The sequence below is a fragment of the Heterodontus francisci genome, chromosome 7 (assembly GCF_036365525.1).
Source record: "Heterodontus francisci isolate sHetFra1 chromosome 7, sHetFra1.hap1, whole genome shotgun sequence".
In the NCBI taxonomy this organism is placed as follows: domain Eukaryota; kingdom Metazoa; phylum Chordata; class Chondrichthyes; order Heterodontiformes; family Heterodontidae; genus Heterodontus; species Heterodontus francisci.
The window spans coordinates 96,844,427-96,866,238 of record NC_090377.1 but is presented as its reverse complement, the minus strand read 5'-3'; the positions used below and the strand labels follow the sequence as shown (position 1 = coordinate 96,866,238).

At 43.4% G+C, this 21,812-nt stretch overlaps 1 protein-coding gene across 9 annotated transcripts in view; it reads left to right on the top strand.

The window, feature by feature from the left end:
• Positions 1-21,812, top strand: part of LOC137372162 (serine/threonine-protein phosphatase 6 regulatory ankyrin repeat subunit B-like) — a 447,200-nt gene that overhangs the window by 89,152 nt on the left and 336,236 nt on the right. For all 9 annotated transcript variants that reach the window (XM_068035683.1, XM_068035680.1, XM_068035682.1 and 6 more), the window contains one exon: positions 410-480. In XM_068035683.1, the coding sequence (XP_067891784.1) occupies positions 410-480 (71 nt within the window). The remainder of the gene's footprint in view (positions 1-409; positions 481-21,812) is intronic.

The window sequence follows — 21,812 nt, the reverse complement described above, 5'->3', positions numbered from 1 at the left end:
GTGATTAGTGGATGTGACCTGCTGCGAGTTAGGATACGAGCAACAGGTTTTGGATGAGCTCAGTAGTGTGAAGGATGGTTAGTGGGAGGCCAACCAGGAGTGCATTCGAACATTCAAAGAACTGCTGTTGTCAAAACATATTCAACAAGATCATCAATCCTGATAAACTGGCTTAGAGACAGCAGTTTGTGATTCATTTTTGTGCCAATTTGAATTATGTATTCATGAATCTTTTTGTTGATGCCACTTGCCCTAATTTAGTAACTTCAAAAGGAGTGTAACATTGTAGTTTTAAAGAGGAATAAATGGCATCCTTAATGCAAGGTACCAAGGAAGAACTTTCGCAGTGCTTGTGTTTATTTTAAATAAACAAGGAAAAATTATTGTATTTGCCTTTCTTACTTTACAGGAGCTCGTGTTAATGCTAAAGATAACATGTGGTTAACCCCACTTCATCGTGCCATTGCGTCACGGAGTGATGTAAGTTTTTCAACCTGATGTTTGTACTGTTCTTTGGACAACATTTTGGAAGGAGATTTAAGGGGCTTCTTAATTATCAAACCAAATATTTTTAAATTGTTGAACTTTGGTTGCTATGATTGCACATATAAAATGACATTACCACCTCATATAAAATCATTTTTTATGTTGCTGTGCTTTTGTTCGACTTTTAATAGGTTAAATATTTAGAAATAAAATAATTTATAGTAGTTACAGGTTAGTTACTTTGGGCTTTATTTCATACTTCTGAGTGTCTAACCAGAAGAAATTTCTATTTTGATACCCAATACAGGTTAAAGCATCTGAATAAATGATATGAATTAGCTTGCATGCATTTCTAGCACAGAAGTTCCCAGGAATCCAGTACTGCAGGAAATATTGGAAGTACCATTTCCTCTCATGTCAGATAAATCATTTGGTTCATAAAGGCATGATCTCACTTGGCAAGTGTGGATCCATTCAAAAAAAAATCAATCTTCTGTGAAGGACCTTGAGGGTCTGCCTATATTTGGTGTCTCCTATTTCTTGGACCTTCCCTATAATACAATAAATAAGGCGGATTTAACACTGGAGTTGCTTATTCCAGTACTACATGTACATTTACAGTTCCAATATTCACTATAAATGACGTAGTAAAGGAGCAGTTACCCAAAGAACATTGTGTCTTTTTATTTATTCGTTCGGGGGATGTGGGCGCCGCTGGCTATGCCAGCATTTATTGCCCATCCCTAATTGCCCTTGAGAAGGTGGTGGTGAGCTGCCTTCTTGAACCGCTGCAGTCCTTGGGCTGTAGGTACACCAATAGTGCTATTAGGAAAAGAAATCCAGGATTTTGACCCAGCGACAGTGAAGGGATGGCGATAGAGTTCCAAGTCAGTATGGTGTGTGTCTTGGAGGGGAACTTGCAGGTGGTGGTGTTCCCATGTATCTGCTGCCCTTGTCCTTGTAGTTGGTAGAGGTCGTGGGTTTGGACGGTGCTGTTGCTGCAGTGCATCTTGTAGATGGTACATACTGTTGCCACTATGTATTGGTGCTGGAGGGAGTGAATGTTGAAGGTGGTGGATGGGGTGTCAATAAAGTGGGCTGCTTTGTCCTGGTTGGTGTCGAGCTTCTTGAGTGTTGGAGCTGCACCCATCCAGGCAAGTGGAGAATATTCCATCACACTCCTGACTTGTGCTTTTGTAGATGGTGGACAGGCATTGGGGAGTCAGAAGGTGAGTTACTTGCTGCAGAATTCCCAGCCTCTGACCTGTTCTTATAGCCACAGCATTTATGTGGCTGGTCCAGTTCAGTTTCTGGTCAATGGTGACCCCCAGGATGTTATTAGTGGGGGATTCAGTGATGGTAATGTCATTGGATGTCAAGGGGATATGGTTAGATTCTCTCTTCTTTGAGATGGTCATTGCCTGGCATTTGTGTGGCATGAATGTTATTTGCCACTTAATAGCCCAAGCCTGGATGTTGTGCAGGTCTTGCTGCATTTCTACACTGACTGCTTCAGTATCTGAGAAGTCGCAAATGGTGCTGAATATAGTGCAATCATCAGCAAACATCCCCACTTCTGACCATATGGAGGAAAGGTCATTGATGAAGCAGCTGAAGATGGTTGGGCTGAGGACACTACCCTGAGGAACTCATGCAGTAATGTCCTGGGACTGAGATGATTGACCTCCAACAACCACAACCATCTTCCTTTGTGCTAGGTATGACTTCAACCAGCGGAGAGTTTTCCCCCGCGATTCCCATTGACTCCAGTTTTGCTAGGGCTTCTTGATGACATTCTGGTCAAATGCAGCCTTGATGTCAAGGCAGTCACTCTCACCTCTCCTCTGGAGTTCAGCTCTTTTGTCCATGTTTGGACCAAGGCTGTAATGAGGTCAAGAGCTGAGTGGCCTTGGCGGAACCCAGACTGAGCATCAGTGAGCAAGTGCCACTTGATAGCATGGTCGATGACCCCTTCCATTGCTTTGTTGATGATGGGAAGTCGACTGATGGGGCGGTAATTGGGCGGGTCAGATTTGTCCTGCTTTTTGTGCACATTGCCGGATAGCTGCCAGTGTTGTAACTGTACTAGAACAGCTTGGCTAGGGGCGCGAGTTCTGGAGCACAGGTCTTCAGTGCTATTGTCGGAATGTTGTCAGGGCCCATAGCCTTTGCAGTGTCCAGTGCCTTCAGAACTTTCTTTATTTCACCTGGAGTGAATCAGATTGGCTGAAGTCTGGCGTCTGTGATGTGGGAGACCTCAGGAGGAGGCCGAGATGGATCATTCACTCGGCACTTCTGGCTGAAGATGGATGCAAATGCTTCAGTCTTGTCTTTTGCACTGATGTGCTGGGCTCCTCCAGTGTTGCAGATGGAGATATTTGTGGAGCCTCTTCCTCCTGTCAGTTGTTTAATTGTCCACCACCGTTCACGCCTGGATGTGGCAGATCTGCAGAGTTTACATCTGATCCATTGGTTGTAGGATTTCTTAGCCAGATGTTGGTATGGAGGGCTTAGCAGGGTCGAAAGGGCTGGGTTTGCAGTTCGTTGTTTCCAGTGCCTAGGTCAATGTCAGGTGGTCTGTCCGATTTCATTCTTTTTCTTAGACTTCTTAGTGGTTTGATACAACTGAGTGGCTCAGTCCATGTCAGAGGTCATTTAAGAGTCAACCACATTGCTGTGGGTCTGGAGTCACATGTAGGCCAGACCAGGTAAGTATGGCAGATTTCTTCCCTAAAGGACATAAGTGAACCAGATGGGTTTTTATAACAATCAACAATGGTTTCATGATCAGCACGAGACTAGTTTTTTTAAGTCCAGATTTATTATTTGAATTCAAATTCCACCATCTGCCTTGATGAGATTCAAACCCATGTCTGCAGAGCATTAGCCTGGGGCTCTGGGTTTCTAGTCCAGTGACATTACCACTACGTCACCACCTCTGTGAAGTTTATTGGCTTATGAACAAACCCATGATATTTGGCAGGGAACTTTAATAGAACATAACGTACGAATTAGGAGCAGGAGTAGGCCACTCAGCCCCTCGATCTTGCTCTACCATTCAAAAAGATCTTGACTGATCGGATTGTAACCTCAACTCCACAATCCCGCCTACCCCCAGTAACCTTTCACCTCCTTGCTTATCAAGAATCTATCTACCTCTGCCTTAAAAATATTCAGACTTTGCTTCCACTGCCTTTGGAGTAAGAGAGTTTCAAAGACTCACGACTCAGAAAAAAATTCTCCTCATCTGTCTTGAATGGGTGACACCTTATTTTTAAACAGTGACCCCCCCTCGTTCTAGATTCTCCCACAAGTGGAAACATCCTTCCCACAAGTGGAAATATCCTTTCCACATCCACCATGTCAAGCCCCCTCAGGATCTTATGTTTCAATCAAGTCGCCTCTCACCCTTCTAAACTCCAGTGGGTGCAAGCCTAGCCTGTCCAACCTTTCCTCATAAGACAACCCAGCCATTCCAGGTATTAGTCCAGTAAACCTTCTCTGAACTGCTTCCAATGCATTTACATCTTTCCTTAAAAAAGGAGACCAATACTGTACACAGTACTCCAGATGTGGTCTCACCAATGCCCAGTATAACTGCAGCATAACCTCCCTACTTTTGTATTCAATTTCCCTCGCAATGAATGATAGCATTCTATTAGCTTTCCTAATTACTTGCTGTGTCTTGCATACTAGCCTTTTGCGATTCATGCACTAGCAGACCCAGATCCCACTGCATCTCAGCTCTGCAGTCTCTCACCATTTAGATAATATGCTTTTTAATCTTCCTGCCAAAATGGACAATTTCACATTTTCCCACATTATACTCTATTTGCCAGATCTTTTTCCACTCAGTTAACCTGTCTGTATCATAAAAGCAAAATACTGCAGATGCTGGAAATCTGAAACAAAAACAAAATGTGCTGGAAATACTCAGCTGGTCTGGCAGCATCTGTGGAGAGAGGAGCAAAAGTTAACGTTTCAGGTCTGTGACCTTTCATCTGATCAGTTCTGATGAAAGGTCACAGACCTGAAACGTTAACTTTGCTCCTCTCTCCACAGGTGCTGCCAGACCTGCTGAGTATTTCCAGCACTTTTTGTTTGCGTAACCTGTCTGTATCCCTTTGTAGCCTCCTTATGTCCTTTTCACAACTTACTTTCCGACCTATCTTTGTGTCATCAGCAAATTTAGCAACCATACCTTCGGTCCCTTCATCCACGTGCTAGGTTCCCGTCTATTTCTGGCATGAAACTTGTGTCTTCTACGATGAAGACAGAGACAAGATATTTGTTCAGTGCCTCTGCCATTTCCTCATTCCCCATGATAATTTCCCCTCTGCTTCTAAGGGACCAGTGTTTACTTGAACTACTCTTTTCCTTTTTATATACCTATAAAACCTCTTCTAATCTGTTTTTATGCTACTGGCTAGTTTACTCTCTCTATTTTTTTCCTTTCTCATCAACTTTTCGTTTTCTAAAACACTTCCAATTCTCGGACTTGCTACTCCTTTTTGCAACATTGTAAGCCTCTTCTAATCGAATACTCTACTTCCTGAGTGAGCCTCAGATGGGACTTGCTTGCTGAGTTTTTTTTCAAATAGAATGTATTTTTTTTGAATTTGTTGTTTGATTCGCTTCTTTAAAGGTTTCCCATGTTCAGTTACTGCCATACCTTTTAGTCTATTTCCCCAATTTACCTTAGCCAGTTCTCCCCTCAAAGCTATGTAATTGGCTTTGTTTAAGATTCTTGTTTGTGATTTGGAGTATGTCACTTTATATATGGGATTAGGCTGGGTGGCTCATTATTCGGCCGGCACAGACACAGTTGGTCAAGTGGCCTCTTTCTGTGCCGTAAACGTACTATGATTCTATGACTTTCAGACTTAACGTGGAATTCAATGGTATTATGATCACTATTTCCCAGTGGATCTTTTACTATGACATTACTAATTAACCCTGCCTCATTACACAATACTCGATTCAAGATAACTTTATCCCTAGTCGATTCCATAATTTATTGCTCCAAGAAACTGTCCTGAAGACATTCTACAAACTCCTCTTCTAGACCACTGTTGCCAATTTCATTGTCCTAGTCTGTATGAAGATTAAGATCCCGCACAATTATTACATTGCCTTTGTTACAAGGTCCAATAATTTCTTCTTTAATGCTCTGTCCAATGGTATAACTACTTTTAAGGAACCTATAAACCACTCCCACCAGTGTTTTCTGATTCTTTCTATTCCTAATTTCTACCCATACTGATTCTACTTCATGATCTTCTGAGGCCAGATCCTTTCTCACTAATGTCCTTATGTCATCCTTTACTATTAGGGCTACACCTCCTTTGCTATTATGTCTGTCTTTCTGCAATATTGTGTACCCTAGAATATTTATCTCCTAACCTTGATCACCTTGTAACTATGTCTCTGTAATGACGATTAGATATAAATCATTTACCTCTATTTGTGCCACTAGTTCATCGATATTATTGCAGCTGCTTCATGCAGATAAAGAACCTTTTTAATTTCATATTTTTTTACTTCTGTTCCGTTATTCGCAGATGTACAATTTTTGTTAAACTCTCTGTCCCTTCCTGTCCCATTCTGCTTGTCTTTACCCACAATGCTGTTCTGATGCCTCGACCTTTCTCTTTGGATTTCTAAATCTCCCTTCACCCGAAACCTCCCCTCGCCACCCCACCCCCCCGGCCCCCCACCACCATTAGTTCACAACTTTCTAGCCTTATTTGATGGTGCACTCTTAAGTTTGTATGCTCTGTCCCTTCCTGCCACATTCTGATTATTGTTGCCCTTATTGCTGTTTTGCCTTCTCCTCTCTCTTTAAATTGTCACATCTGTCCTCACTTGATCCCTTGCCCCCACTATTTAGTTTAAAGTCCTCTCTACTGCCCTAGTTATATGACTCACCAGAACACTGGTCCCAGCACGGTTCAGTACTGGTGTCAGTGCCATGAATCAAAACCCTTTTCTCCCACACCAATCTTTGAGCCACACATTTAACACTCTAATCTTTATTTACCCACACCAGTTTGCTCATGGCTCAGATAATAACCCAGAGATTATTACCTTTTGAGGTTCTTTTTAATTTAGCCGCTAGCTGCTCATACTCGTTGTGTAGAACCTCTTTCCGAGTCCTGTTTGTCATTGAAACCCGTGGGGATCACAACAACTGGATCGTCCCTCCAACTGCAAGTTCCTCCTCCTCCCACTATAAGTTCCTCTCCAGCCCTGAGCAGATGTCCCGAATTCTGGCACCAGGCAGGCAACACAACCTTCTGGACTCTTGCTCTTGGCTGCAGAGGATGGTATCTACCCCCTGACTATACTATATCCTACTACTTCTTCTTTGGCCTCCTTGTCTCGAGAGACAATGGGTAAGCGCCTGGAGGTGGTCAGTGGTTTGTGCAGCAGCGCCTGGAGTGGCTATAAACGCCAATTTTAGAGTGATAGACTCTTCCACAGGTGCTGCAGATAAAATTGGTTGTCGGGGCTGCTACACAGTTGGCTCTCTCCTTGCGCTTCTGTCTTTTTCCCTGCCAACTGCTAAGTCTCTTCGACTCGCCACGCTTTAGCCCCGCCTTTATGGTTGCCCGCCAGCTCTGGCGATCGCTGGCAACTGACTCCCACGACATGTGATCAATGTCACAGGACTTCATGTTGCGTTTGCAGACGTCTTTAAAGCGGAGCCATGGACGGCTGGTGAGTCTGATACCAGTGACGAGCTCACTGTACAATGTGTCCTTGGGGATCCTGCCATCTTCCATGCGGCTCACATGGCCAAGCCATCTCAGGCGCCGCTGGCTTAGTAGGGTGTATATGCTGGGGATGTTGGCCGCCTCCAGGACTTGACTGTTGGAGATACGGTCCTGCCACCTGATGCCAAGGATTCTCCGGAGGCAGCGAAGATGGAATGAATTGAGACGTCGCTTTTGGCTGACATACGTTGTCCAGGCCTCGCTGCCGTAGAGCAAGGTACTGAGGACACAGGCTTGATACACTTGGACATTTGTGTTCTGTGTCAGTGCGCCATTTTCCCACACTCTCTTGGCCAGACATAGCAGAGGAAGCCTTTCCCATGCGCTTGTTTAATTCTGCATCGAAAGACAGGTTACTGGTGATAGTTGAGCCTAGGTAGGTGAACTCTTGAACCACTTGCAGAGTGTGGTCGCCGATATTGATAGATGGAGCATTTCTGACGTCCTGTCCCATGATGTTCGTTTTTTTGAGGCTGATGGTTAGGCCAAATTCATTGCAGGCAGCCGCAAACCTGTCGATGAGTCTCTGCAGACACTCTTCAGTGTGAGATGTTAATGCAGCATAGTCAGCAAAGAGGAGTTCCCTGATGAGGACTTTCCGTACTTTGGTCTTCGCTTTTAGACGGGCAAGGTTGAACAATCTGCCACCTGATCTTGTGTGGAGGAAAATCCCTTCTTCTGAGGACTTGAATGCATGTGAGAGCAGCAGGGAGAAGAAGATCCCAAACAGTGTAGGTGCGAGAACACAGCCCTGTTTCACGCCACTCAGGATTGGAAAGGGGTCTGATGAGGCGCAGCTTTGGTGGGCATCCAATCTTTTCTAGTAGTCTGAAGAGACCATTTCTGCTGACGAGGTCAACGGCTTTGGTGAGATCAATGAAAGCAACGTAGAGGGGCATCTGTTGTTCACGGCATTTCTCCTGTAGCTGGCGAAGGGAGAACAGCATGTCAATGGTGGATCTCTCTGCTCGAAAGCCACACTGTGCCTCAGGATAGACACGCTCAGCCAGCTTCTGGAGCCTGTTTAAAGCGACACGAGCGAAGACTTTCCCAACTATGCTGAGCAGGGAGATTCCACAGTAGTTGTTGCAGTCACCGCGGTCACCCTTGTTCTTATAGAGAGTGATGATATTGGCATCGCGCATGTCCTGTGGTACTGCTCCCTCGTCCCAGCACAGACAAAGCAGTTCGTGCAGAGCTGAAATTATAGCAGGCTTGGCACTCTTGATGATTTCAGGGGTAATGCCGTCCTTCCCAGGGGCTTTTCCGCTGGCTAGAGAATCAGTGGCATCACTGAGTTCCGATTTTGTTGGCTGTACGTCCAGCTCATCCATGACTGGCAGAGATAGGGTTGCATTGAGGGCGGTCTCAGTGACCACATCTTCCCTGGAGTACAGTTCTAGGTAGTGTTCCACCCAGCGGTCCATTTGCTTGCGTTGGTCAGTAATTGTGTCCCCTGATTTAGATTTGAGGGGGGCGATCTTCTTGACAGTTGGCCCAAAAGCCCTCTTAATGCCATCATACATCCCTCTGATATTTCCTGTGTCAGAGGCCAGCTGAATATGACTGCTTAGGTGTTGCCAGTATTCATTTGCGCAGCGCCTGGCTGTTCCTGGTGCAGTGCTTCTGGCTGTTTTAAGTGCTACGGATATTAACTCGCTGGGGGCTTTCTTGTAGTTCAGCAGGGCAATGCGCTTAGCGGCTATGACAGGTTCCAGCTCTTCAATGTGAGATTGAAACCAGTCTGTATTCCGCTTCACACAATTGCCATAGGTGGTTATTGCTGAGTCATAGATGGCGTCTCTGATGTGGGCCCACTTGGTCCCTGCATCCCCTGTGGGAGTGTTTTGGAGGGCTTTTTCAAGTGAATTTAGAAACTTGCGTAACAGCTGTGGATGAGAAGTTCTGCTAGTGTTGATGCGTGGGCGGCCCTTCTGGTTGGAGTGATGCAGCTTCTTTGGTTTGAGGCGAACCTTGCTGCACACCAGGGAGTGGTCGGTGTCGCAGTCCGCACTGTGGAAGCTCTGTGTGATTTGAACACTGTTTGAAGAGGCTCGTCTTGTGACGATGAGGTCCAACTGGTGCCAACGACGTGATCTTGGCTGCCTCCAAGAAACCTGGTGACAGGGTTTAGTGTGAAAGAATGAGTTGGTGATGCAGAAGTACACAACTCAAGCACTACTACATTCCTATTTACTCCCCCTGCTTGAATGGCTTCCTCTACCACAGTACCATGGTCAGTTCGCTCATCCACCCTGCAGCCGTCGTTCTCATCCATATTAGTTGAAAGAACCTCAAACCTGTTGGACAATTGCAAGGGTTGAGGCTGCCTTCTTGATCCCCTTACCTGCATCACTTGCAGTCACACCCTCCTGTCCCTGACCAAATCAGAAAACCTTATTTTAGCGGGTGTGACTGCCTTCTGGAACAAAGTCTCCAGATGACTTTCCCCCTCCCTAATGCATTGCAGTGTCTGTAGCTCAGCCTCCAGCTCACTGACTCTGAGGTGATACTTCTTGAGCTGCAGACATGTTTGCCGTAGACTCCACTGGCGTCCACCATCTCCCACATATGTTTTCTAAATTAATTTATCATTAATAACCCCAGTACGAATAAGCTGGTAAACCTTACTACAACTAATAAAATCTTACTAAAAAATTACCTGAGTTGCAGAAGATTCATCTTGTTATTTCAATTAATGTTTTACTAACCCCAATTAAAATTCCTTAGTTTGGATCATTGGTTGTTGAGCATTTTCTCTTTTCAATCAGTTATTTTCTGTGCTGGAGCATCTTACATCAATTCCACTCCCTCCACTCCCCCCACCCCCCCACACATTGAATTCCCATGTGAACTAAATTCCCACTTCACATTCTGAATACGTTTCACTCAGGTGAGGTCTCCACTCGGTTCTCGACCCTTCTGCTAATGGGAAGTTTTTCTCTACTCTCGACCCCTTATGATTTTGAACACCTCTATCAGATCTCCTCTCAACCTTCTCTTACATACAAACATACGAATTCAGAGCAGGCGAAGGCCACTCAACCCTTCGAGCCTGCTCTGCCATCAATGAGATCATGGCTGATCTGATTGTAACCTCAACTCCACATTCCCGCCTATCCGAGATAACTTTTCATCCCCTTGCTTATTAAGAATCTATCTACTCTTGCCTTAAAAATGTTCAAAGACTCTGCTTCCACTGCCTTTTGAGGAAGAGAGTTCCAAAGACTCATGAACCCCTCTGAGGGAAAACATTTCTCCTCATCCTTGTCTTAAATGGGTGACCCCTTATTGTTACAGTGACCCCTAGTTCTAGATTCTTCCACAAGAGAATCCTTTCCAGATCCACCCTGTCAAGACCCCTCAGGATCTTATATGTTTCAATCAAGTCGCCTCTTACTCTTCTAAACTCCAGCGGATACAAGCCTAGCCTGTCCAACCTTTCCTCATAAGACAATACACCCATTCCAGGTATTAGTCCAGTAAACCAGCTCTGAACTGCTTCCAACGTATTTACATCCTTCCTTAAATATGGAGACCAATACTGTACACAGAACTCCAGATGTGGTCTCGCCAATCCTTATATAGCTGAAGCATAATCTCACTACTTTTGTATTCAATTCCCTCGCAATAAACAATAGGCTGCATTTGCTGACAATGCAACCACTAGGTGGTGCTGCAATGGCACATGCACAAATGCAGCCTGTGCCAGTAAAATGTCGCTGTCTGCGATGTCAGGCAGCTGCCAGGATTAAAGATGGCGCTGCTCAAATAATCACAAGATGGCAAGCAAAACACATGGCAGCACACAATAGCTGGGGAGGGGGTGGGCAGTGAACGAGCGGGGAGGGGAAGGGAGAGCGCGGGCGGGTGGCACTGCAGAATGCAGCGCATGCACAGAGGGTAGGAACCAATTTGCGCATGTGCGCATATTGGCGCGGTCGGATGACGTTAGCTGCTGGCTGCGTTGTCAATAATCACTGTGTAAATGATAACATTCTATTAGCTTTCCTAATTACTTGCTGTACGTGCATTCCAACCTTTTGCGATTCATGCACTAGGACACCCAGCTGCTTCTGCATCTCAGAGCTCTGCATCTCTCACTATTTAGATAATCTTATTTATTCTTCCTGCCAAAATGGACAATTTTACATTTTCCCACATTATACTCCATTTGCCACATTTTTTTCCCACTCAGCTAATCTGTCTATATCCCTTTGACGCCTCCTTATGTCCTCTTCACAACTTTCTTTCCTACCTATCTTTGTGTCATCAGCAAATTTAGCAACCATACCTTCGGCCCCTTCATCCAAGTCATTTATATAAATTGTAAGAAGTTGAGGCCCCAGCACTGAACCCTGTGGCACACCACTCGTTATATCTTGCTAACCAGAAAATGATCCATTTATGCCTACTCTCTGTTTCCTGTTGGCTCACCAATCTTCTATCCATGCCAATATGTTACTCCCTACACCATGAGCTTTTATTTTCTGCAAGAACAAAGAACAGTACAGCACAGGAACAGGCCATTCAGCACTCCAAGCCTGTGCCCATCTTGATGCCTGTCTAAACTAAAACCTTCTGCACTTCCGGGGACTGTATCCCTCTATTTCCATCCTATTCATATATTTGTCAAGATGCCTTTTAAACTTAACTATCGTACTTGCTTCCACCACCTCCCCCGGCAGAAAGTTCCAGGCACTCACCACCCTCTGTGTAAAGAACTTGTCTCGCACATCCCCTCTAAACTTTTCCCCTCGCACCTTAAACCTATGTCCCCTAGTAACTGACTCTTCCACCCTGGGAAAAAGCTTCTGACTATCCACTCTGTCCATGCCACGCATAACTTTGTAAACCTCTATCATGTCGCCCCTCCACCTCCGCCGTTCCAGTGAAAAAAATCCGAGTTTATCCAGCCTCCCCTCATAGCCAACGCCCTCCAGACCAGGCAACATCCTGGTAAACCTCTTCTATACCCTCTCCAAAGTCTCCACCTCCTTCTGGTAGTGTGGCGACCCAGAATTGCACACAATATTCCAAGTATGGCCTAACTAAAGTTCTGTACAGCTGCAGCATGACTTGCCAATATTTATACTCTATACCCCGACCGATGAAGACAAGCATGCCGTATGCCTTCTTGACTGCCTTATCCACATGTGTTGCCACTTTCAGTGACCTGTGGACCTGTACGCCCAGATCTCTCTGCCTGTCAATATTCCTAAGGGTTCTGCCATTTACTATATACTTCCCACCCGTATTAGATCTTCCAAAATGCATTACCTCACATTTGTCCGGATTAAACTCCATCTGCCATTTTTCCGCCCAAGTCTCCAACCGATCTATATCCTGCTGTATCCTCGGACAATCCTCATCACTATCCGCAACTCCACCAACCTTTGTGTCGTCCGCAAACTTACTAATCAGACCAGCTACATTTTCCTCCAAATCATTTATATATACTACAAACAGCAAAGGTCCCAGCACTGATCCCTGCGGAACACCACTAGTCTCAGCCCTCCATTCAGAAAAGCACCCTTCCACTGCTACCCTCTGTCTTCTGTGACCGAGCCAGTTCTGTATCCATCTTGCCAGCTCACCTCTGATCCCGTGTGACTTCACCTTTTGTACCAGTCCGCCATGAGGGACCTTGTCAAAGGCTTTACTGAAGTGCATATAGACAACATCCACTGCCCTTCCTTCATCAATCAACTTTGTCACTTCTTCAAAAAACTCGATCAAGTTAGTGAGACACGACCTCCCCTTCACAAAACGATGCTGCCTCTCGCTAATAAGTTCATTTGTTTCCAAATGGGAGTAAATCCTGTCCCAAAGAATCCTCTCTAATAATTTCCCTACCACTGAGGTAAGGCTCACCGGCCTATAATTTCCTGAATTATCCTTGCTACCCTTCTTAAACAAAGGAATAACATTGGCTATTCTCCAGTCCTCTGGGACCTCACCTGTAGCCAATGAGGATGCAAAGATTTCTGTCAAGGCCCCAGCAATTTCTTCCCTTGCCTCCCTCAGTATTCTGGGTAGATCCCATCAGGCTCTGGGGACTTATCTACCTTAATGCTTTGCAAGACACCCAACACCACCTCCTTTTTGATAGCGGCATGACCAAGACTATCTACACTCCCTTCCCCAGACTCATCATCCACCGTCCTTCTCTTTGGTGAATACTGATGTGAAGTACTCATTTAGTACCTCGCCCATTTCCTCTGGCTCCACACATAGATTCCCTCCTCTGTCCTTGAGTGGGCCAACCCTTTCCCTGGTTACCTTTGATGTGGCACCTTATCAAATGCCTTCTGGATATCTAAGTACAGTGCATCCACCGCATATGTTCCTTCTTCAAAAAAACTCCAATAAATTGGTTAAACCTGCTTTCTCTTCCACAAAACCATGTTGACTGTCTGATTACCCTGAATTTTTCTAAGTTCCCTGCTATGACATCTTTAATAATAGCTTCTAACATTTTCCCTGTGACAGATGTTAAGCTAACTGGCCTGTAGTTTCCTGCTTTCTGTTTCCCTCCCTTTTTGAATAAAGGAGTTAAATTCGCTATTTTCCAATCTAGTGGACTTTCCCAGAATCTCGGGAATTTTGGAAAATTAAAACCAACGCATCAGCTAATTCACTAGCCACTTCTTTTAAGATCCTAAAATGAAGTCAGACCACCTCTCCAACAATTTGCTCAGTACCACTTCCCTTGTGGTTGCAATTTTCTTGAGTTCCTCCCTCCCTTCCATTTCCTGATTAGAGCTTATACTGGGATATTACTTGTATCCTTTATAGTGAAGACTGATGCAAAATACCTGTTCAATTCATCTGCCATCTCCTTTTTTCCCCTTATTAATTCCCCAGACTCACTTTCTACAGGACTGACACTCACTTTGTTAACTCTTTTTTAAATATCTAAAACTCTTATTATCCGTTTTTATATTTCTAGCTAGCTTTCTCTTGTACTCTAATTTTTCCCTCCTTATTAATATTTTAGTCATTCTTTGCTTTTTATATTCTGTCCATTCTTCAGACCTGCTGCCCATCTTTGCTCAATTATATGCTTTTTCTTTAATTTTGATACTATCTTTAACTTTTTTAGTTAACCATGGGTGGGGAATCCTCCCCTTGGAATTTTTCTTTCTCATAGGAATGTATTTATTCTGTGTATTCAGGATTATCCCTGTAAATGTCTGCCGCTGCATCTCTATTGACCTATCCCTTAACCTAATTTGCCAGTTCACTTTAGCTAGCTCTGCTTCCATGCCCTCATAATTGCTCTTATTTAAGTTTTAAAATACTTGTCTTAGACCTACTCTTCTCTCCCTCAAACTGAATGTAAAATTCAATCATATTATGATCGCTGCTGCCTAGGGGCGCCTTCACTATGAGGTCATTAATTAATCCTATCTCGTTGCACAATAGCAGGTCTAGTATAACCTGCTCTCTTGCTCTAAAATGTGCTGTTCTAGGAAGCTATCCCGAAAACATACTATGAACTCTTCATCTGGACTACCTTTGCCCATCTGATTTTTCCAGTTGATATGTAGATTAAAATCCCCCATGATTATCACCATACCTTTCTGACAAGCTCTCATTATTTCTTCCTTTTATCCCTATTGTGTGATTACTGTTAGGGGGCCTGTGCACCACTCCCACAAGTGACTTCTTGCCTTTATCATTTTCCATCTTGACCCAAACCGCTTCTACATCCTGGTTTCCTGAGCTTAGGTCATCCCCCTCTATTGCACTAATACCATCATTAATTAACAGAGCCACCCCTACGCCTTTTCCTCGCTTCCTGTCCTTCTTAAATGCCATGTACCCTTCAATATTCAGCTCCCAATCTATGTCATCCTGCAGCCATGTCTCTGAAATGGTTATCAGATCGTACTTATTTAATTCTATTTGTGCTATCAGTTCATCTGTTTTGTTTCGAATGCTACGTGCATTCAGATACAGAGCCTTTAGTTTTGTCCTTTTTATTATTTTTGTAACCTCTAGCCTTATCTGCTGATTCACACTTAAATTTGTACACTCTGTCCCTACCTGTTACAGTCTGTTTATCATTTCCCATATTAATACTTTTCTCTAAGGGGAACAGTCTCAGCTTTTCCAATCTATCCACGTTACTGAAGTCCCTCATCCCTGGAATCATTCTCAGAAATCTTTTCTGCACGCTCACTATAAAGCCTTTGCATCCATCCTAAAGTGTGGCGCCCAGAATTGGATACCGTACTCCAGTTGAGGCCGAACCACTGTTTTATAAAGGTTCACCTTAACTTCCTTGCTTTTGTACTCTATGCTTCTGTTTAAAGCCCTGGATCCGTTATGCATTATTAACCACTTTCTCAACCTGCCCTGCCATCTTCAACGATTTGTGTGCATACAATCCTAGGTCCCTCTGCTCCTGCACCCCTTTTACAATTGTATCCTTTATATTGCCTCCTCTTGTTCTTCTTACCAAAATGCATCATTTCACGCTTCTCTGCAGTTAGTTTCATCATGTGTCCACACATTCCACCAGCCTGTCTAGCTCCTCTTAAAGATCATTACTATTCTCTTCACAGTTTGCAATACTTTTCAAGTTTTGTATCATCTGCAAATTTTTAAGTTGCGCCCTGTACTCCCAAGTTTAGGCCATTAATATGGATCAAGAAACGCAGTGGTCCTAGTGTCGACCACTGGGAAACCCCACTGTATACTTCCCTCCAGACTAAAAAAGAAATTCACCAATCTCTGCTTCCTATCACTCAGCCAACTTGGTATCAGTGCTGCCACTGTCCCTTTTATTCTATGGGCTTTAACTTCACTGCCAAGCCTGTTATGTGGGACTTTATCAAACGCCTTTTGGAAGTCCATGTACACCATAGCAACTGCATTACCCTCATCAACCCTTTCTGTTACCTCATTAAAAAAACAATCAATTTAGATCTACATGATTTGCTTTTAACAAATTCGTGCTGGCTTTCCTTAATTAGTCCACATTTGTCCTAGTGACTGTTAATTTTGTCCTGGATCATTTGTTTCTAAAAGCTTTCCCACCACCAAGGTTAAACTGACTGACCTGTAGTTGCTGGGCTTATCCTTTAACGTCCCTTTTTGAACAAGGAGGTAACATTTGCAATTCTCCAGTCCTCTGGCACAACCCCAGTAACTAAGGGGGATTGGGAGATTATTGCCAGTGCTTCCACAATTTCCACCCTTACTTTCTTCAGTGTCCTCAGATGTATTTCATCTGGTCTTGGTGACTTATCGACTTTTAAGTGCAGCCAACCTTTCTAATAGTTCTTCTTTATCAATTTTTAACCCACCAGTGATTCAGCTACCTCCTCTTTCACTATGACTTTGGCAGCATCTTCTTCCTTAGTAAAGACAAATGCAAATTACCCATGTCCTCTGTCTCCATGCTTGGATTCCCTTTTTGGTCCCTAGTTGTCTCCACCTCCCTTATTACCCTTTTACTAGAAGACTTATGAATTCTTTTATGTTAGTTTCCAGTTTCTTCTCATAATCCCTCTTTGCTTCTCTTATCGCTTCCCCTCTGAATGTTTTATATTCAGCCTGGTTCTCACTTATACTATCAAGCTGACATCTGTCATATGCACCCTTTTTCTGCTTCATCTTACTCTATCACTTTCGTCATCCAGAAAGCTCTGACTTTGTTTGTCCCACCTTTCCCCCTCGTGAAAATGTACCTTGACTGTACGCAAACCATCTCTTTAAAGGTAGCCCATTGTTTGATTACAGTTGTGCCTGCCAATCTTTGATTTCAGTTTACCTGGACTCATTCTCACCTCAGTGAATTTGGTCCTCCCCAATCAATTTTTACTCTGGATTGCTCCTTGTCCTTTTTCCACAGCTAACTTAAACGGTATGATACTATAATCACTGTCCCTAAATATTTCCCTTCTGATTCCTGATCAAGTTGACCCACCTCATTCCCCAGAACCAGATCCAGCAATGCCTCCTTCCTCGTTGGGCCAGAAACATACTGATCTAGAAAATTCTCCTGAACACACTTCAGAAACTCTTCCCTCTCTCTGCTCTTTACACTATTACTATTCCAGTCTATATTTGGATAATTAAAGTCCCCCGTTGTAACTGTCCTATGGTTTTTGCATCTCACTCTAATTTCCTTGCAAATTTGTTCCTCGATATCTTTTCCACTAGTTGGTACCCTATAGAATACACCCAATAGTGTAATGGTGCCTCTGTTGTTTCTTAGTTCTAATAGAATAGATTCTCTCCTTGACCCTTCTAGGACATCCTCTCTCTAGCATTATAATATTCTCAATCAGTGCTGCCACCCCTCCCACTTTCCTTCCCTATCTTTCCTAAACGCCATGTATCCTTATACCCAGTCCTCCGCTTTTTGAATACTGAATCTGGAACTTTTTTGATTCTGTTTCTCTGTACAACATCATACAATTTATTTATTCACTGAGCCATCATTAGAGCTCATAAAATGCAATTTTAGTGGAATGTATCATCTTTGAGAGGACTGGCACATTTTTTTTTAATTCCCCCTATTTCCTGAAGACACACATTCCTCTTAGGATATGGTTATAAAGGCACTAGATACAGTCTGATACGTCACCCAAATACTTGTTCTTTAATAGTGAGTACTGCAAGGCAATTGAGTTGATGCGAATGCAAAAGCTGAGCACAATTCTTTATCTGATCACATGTACTTTCGAGCAGAGTTGCTGGGTAGGGAAGTCTTTACCAGATTTTTTTTATCTTCCTCTTAGCCATGGGGGCTGAGTTATATGTACACCTATTGCTACCCTGGCTGAGATCAGCCAGCACAGTACAGACAGGGATGATATTTGGATCTTACTAGGACTCATTTTCATACAAACATAAGTGCAGATGAGGCAGGCCTTTAATTTCATTTTGCTCATCTGTCCCTTGAAACTTACAATTCGCCCCCCTTCACTCCACCCAAAGTATCTAAAGGGCCTCTAGGGTATGGTAGCTATGATACTGGATACTGGACCAGTAATCCAGAGGTCTCAACAACTATTTGGGAAACATGAGTTCAAATCCCACCACGGCAACTGGGGAATTTAAATTCAGTTAATTGAATAAATCTGGAATAAAAAGCTAGCATCAGTAATGGTGAACTAGAAACGACCAGATTGTTGCATCGACTCACCTGGTTCAGTAATGGCCTTTAGGGAAGGAAATCTGCTGTCCTTATCCAGTGTGTGACTTCAGAACCACAGCAATGTGGTTGGCTCTTTATTTGCCTCTGAAATAATCTAGCAAGCCAGTCAGTTGTATTAAACCGCTATGAAAACATCTAGTGAGAATAAACCCAGATGGATCATCTGGCATTGACCCAGACACCACACATGACAAAGGCACACCCAGCCAAGTTGACCCTGCAAAGTGATCCAGACTGACATCTAGGGACTTGTGCCAAAATTGGGAGAGCTGTCCCACAGACCAGTCAAGCAACAGACTGACATAGTCACTGGATCATAACCTTTCAGCCAACGCCCCAGACTCCTGGGTATGTCCTTTCCCACTGGCAGGACAAACCCACCAATGGTGGTGGTGCAGTGGTCTACAGTTGGGAAGGAGTGGCCCTGGAAGTTCTCAGCATTGACTCTGGACCCCATGAAGTCTCTCAGCATCAGGTCAAGAATGGGCAAGGAAACCTCTTGCTGATTGCTGCCTACTGTTTTGCGCCAGCTGATGAAGCGGTACTCCTCCATATTGAATACCATTCGGAAGAAGCACTGAGGGTAGCGAGGGCACAGAATATAACCTCCCATCAGTCTTCTCTCAATCATCAGCGAAGTGATGGAAGTTGCTGACAACACCTTCCATAAAACAACATCTACTCATGAACTAGCTGCTCGCTGATGCTCAGTTTGGGTTCTGCCAGGACCACTCTGCTTCAGACCTGGACAACATTCAGGCTTGGGCTGATAAGTAAGATTCGGAGTCTGACCACCTACCCTTGACTTTCAATGGGATTACCATCGCTGAATCCCCCACTATCAACATCCTGAGGATCATCATTGACCAGAACCTTAACAGGACAAGGCACATAAATACTGTGGCTACAAGAGCAGGTCAGAGGCTGGGTATTTTATGGCAAGTAGCTCACCTCCTGACTCCCAAAAGCCTTTCCACCATCTACAACGCACCTGTCAGGAGTGTGATAGAATACTGTCCACTTGCCTGGATGAGTGACGCTCAACACCATTCAGAACAAAGCATCCCACTTGTTTGGCACCCCAGCCATCACCTCAGATATTCACTCCCTCCACCACAGGCACACTGTGGCTGCAGTTTATACCATTTTCATTTGGTGTCTTTCAAGGCTGTAAGAGTCAAGATTTTCAAACACTTTCTCACAGCTCAGTCCCTTAATATAACAGACCAGCATCATGGCCCTAGTCTACACTGCTTCTGAGCGTGTATGCTTCCCTGTGCTTTGGTGACGAGAACTAAATGCTGCATTTAGATGCAGTCTGGCAAGAGTACTATACGCTTCAGTATGGCATCAAGACGTATTCTACTAAATTGGCATTTTATGCCCTCAACATATGGTTCTGAAAATATAACAAAGTGAACTATGTTTATACTTCCCTTCCCTCATAGATTTTGTCCCTCAAAGCAAAAGTGACATAAGTGTGGAAAAAAGTAAAAAGAAAGTGCAGCCTAAATGGTGGTGCTAAGGCATTTAAAAATAGAGTCCTTAGTATCTAGTAGATACAGATTGATTTGTATAGAATGCAAAACACAAAGTTTACAACCTGAGAAAATTGCCTCTAAAATTACTTCATTTGTATCTGTTAATTAAAGTGTTCTGAAAGCAATTTTTCAAATAGTCTATGTGCTATACAACTCCTTTTTTGCTGAGCTTGGATTTTCATTTGAGTAATCCCTCAGACAGCAGAATGTGTATAATAATAGTGCAGCTAAAGCTGCCCTAGATTTATCTAATATCCTTGGTATAAGTATTGAGAACTGAAATTATTTCAAATTGAAAGTGGCTCTTGAATATAAATTTTACTTGAATCATTTTCTGGGTTGTGTGTGCATCACCAGTGACCACTTTTTGAATTGATTTAAATTGTTGTCTTAAAACTGGTTGCTCCCAAATGAATTTTTTAAATCACATACTTGTTTCCTATGGAACGCATTTGGTGAGAGATGATCTGTACCCTGAATTTCAGAGTAACATAGGAACAGGAGTAGGCTAATTAGCCCCTTAAGTCTGTTCGGCCATTCAGTGAGGTCATGGCTTATCTGTGACCTAACTCCATGTTCCTTATGCCCTATCTTCCTTAATACCTTTGGTTAACAAATATCTATCCACCTCAGACTTTAAAATTAACAATTGATCGAGCATCAGTTGCAGTTTGTGGAAGAGTTCAAAACTTCTACCACTCTTTGTGTGTAGAGGTTTTTCTAATTTAACTCCTGAAAGATCTATCTCTAATTTTTAGACCTTGCCCCAAGTCCTAGACACCTCAACCAGCAGAGTTTCTCTCTACCTACCCTATCTGTTCACCTTAACATCTTGCAAACTTTGATCAAATCACCCTTTTAACCATCTAAATTCCAGGAAATAGAGTGCTAGTTTGTGTAATTTCTCTTCATAGTTTAACCCTTGGAGTTCAGGTATCATTTTGGTAAATCTACTCTGCACTTCTTCCAAGCCCAAAATATTATATCCTTTCAATAGTGTGTTCAGAACGGTTCACAGTACCCAGTTGTGATCTAACCAGTGCTTTGTACAGCTGTATCCCAATGATATGCTTCCTTCCTTTTCCAATATTGGTGCAGGTTCCTCATGAAATGGAACCCCTTTTTCCACAGCACTCCTTCAGCCATGTGTTCACCTCCTTAATCTGTTTACCCTTATGCCAATTTGCATGTGGCTCGGGTCATAATCCTGAGACTTATAACTCTTGAGGCCCTAGCTTCTAGTTCCTTGTACTGTCCAAACAATATTGTTACGTTAGATGAATCTGATAATTTGATTGAGGCACCATTGTTGCGGCCACACAAGGTATTGAAAACATTGACCTATAGCATTAGGATATATTTTACTTTGAAGTAAAACTTATTGGAATTATTACGTAGAACTGCAATAGGTTTCAGGAGTGTTAAATACAGCTTCTGATAGTTATACTTGTTTTTTTGTTTGTGCTTTGTAAAGGTTTTTAAATTGTGGAGGTAAGTAAAAATGGCTGGCTCTTAATCAGTTACCAGTATTTATATTGAATTTTTGGTTGCCGTTAGGTCACTGCAGTGGACATCAATATTCCAGAAGTAGTGAAACTCTCCTGTAGGTGCATGGTTTAAACCATCCTCATACAGCCAGCATATGTATTGGAAACTAAATAGCAAATAGCAATCTTTTCCCTTGCTTTTTGGCTTGAATGGCTGGCATGGAGGTACGCAGCTGTGACGGATGAATAAAGGAAAGTGAATGAGCACTGCTACTGATTTCTTATAACTGAGTATTCAACAGGTCAATAAATGTGAAATAAAAACTGAAAATGTGAGAAGTACTCA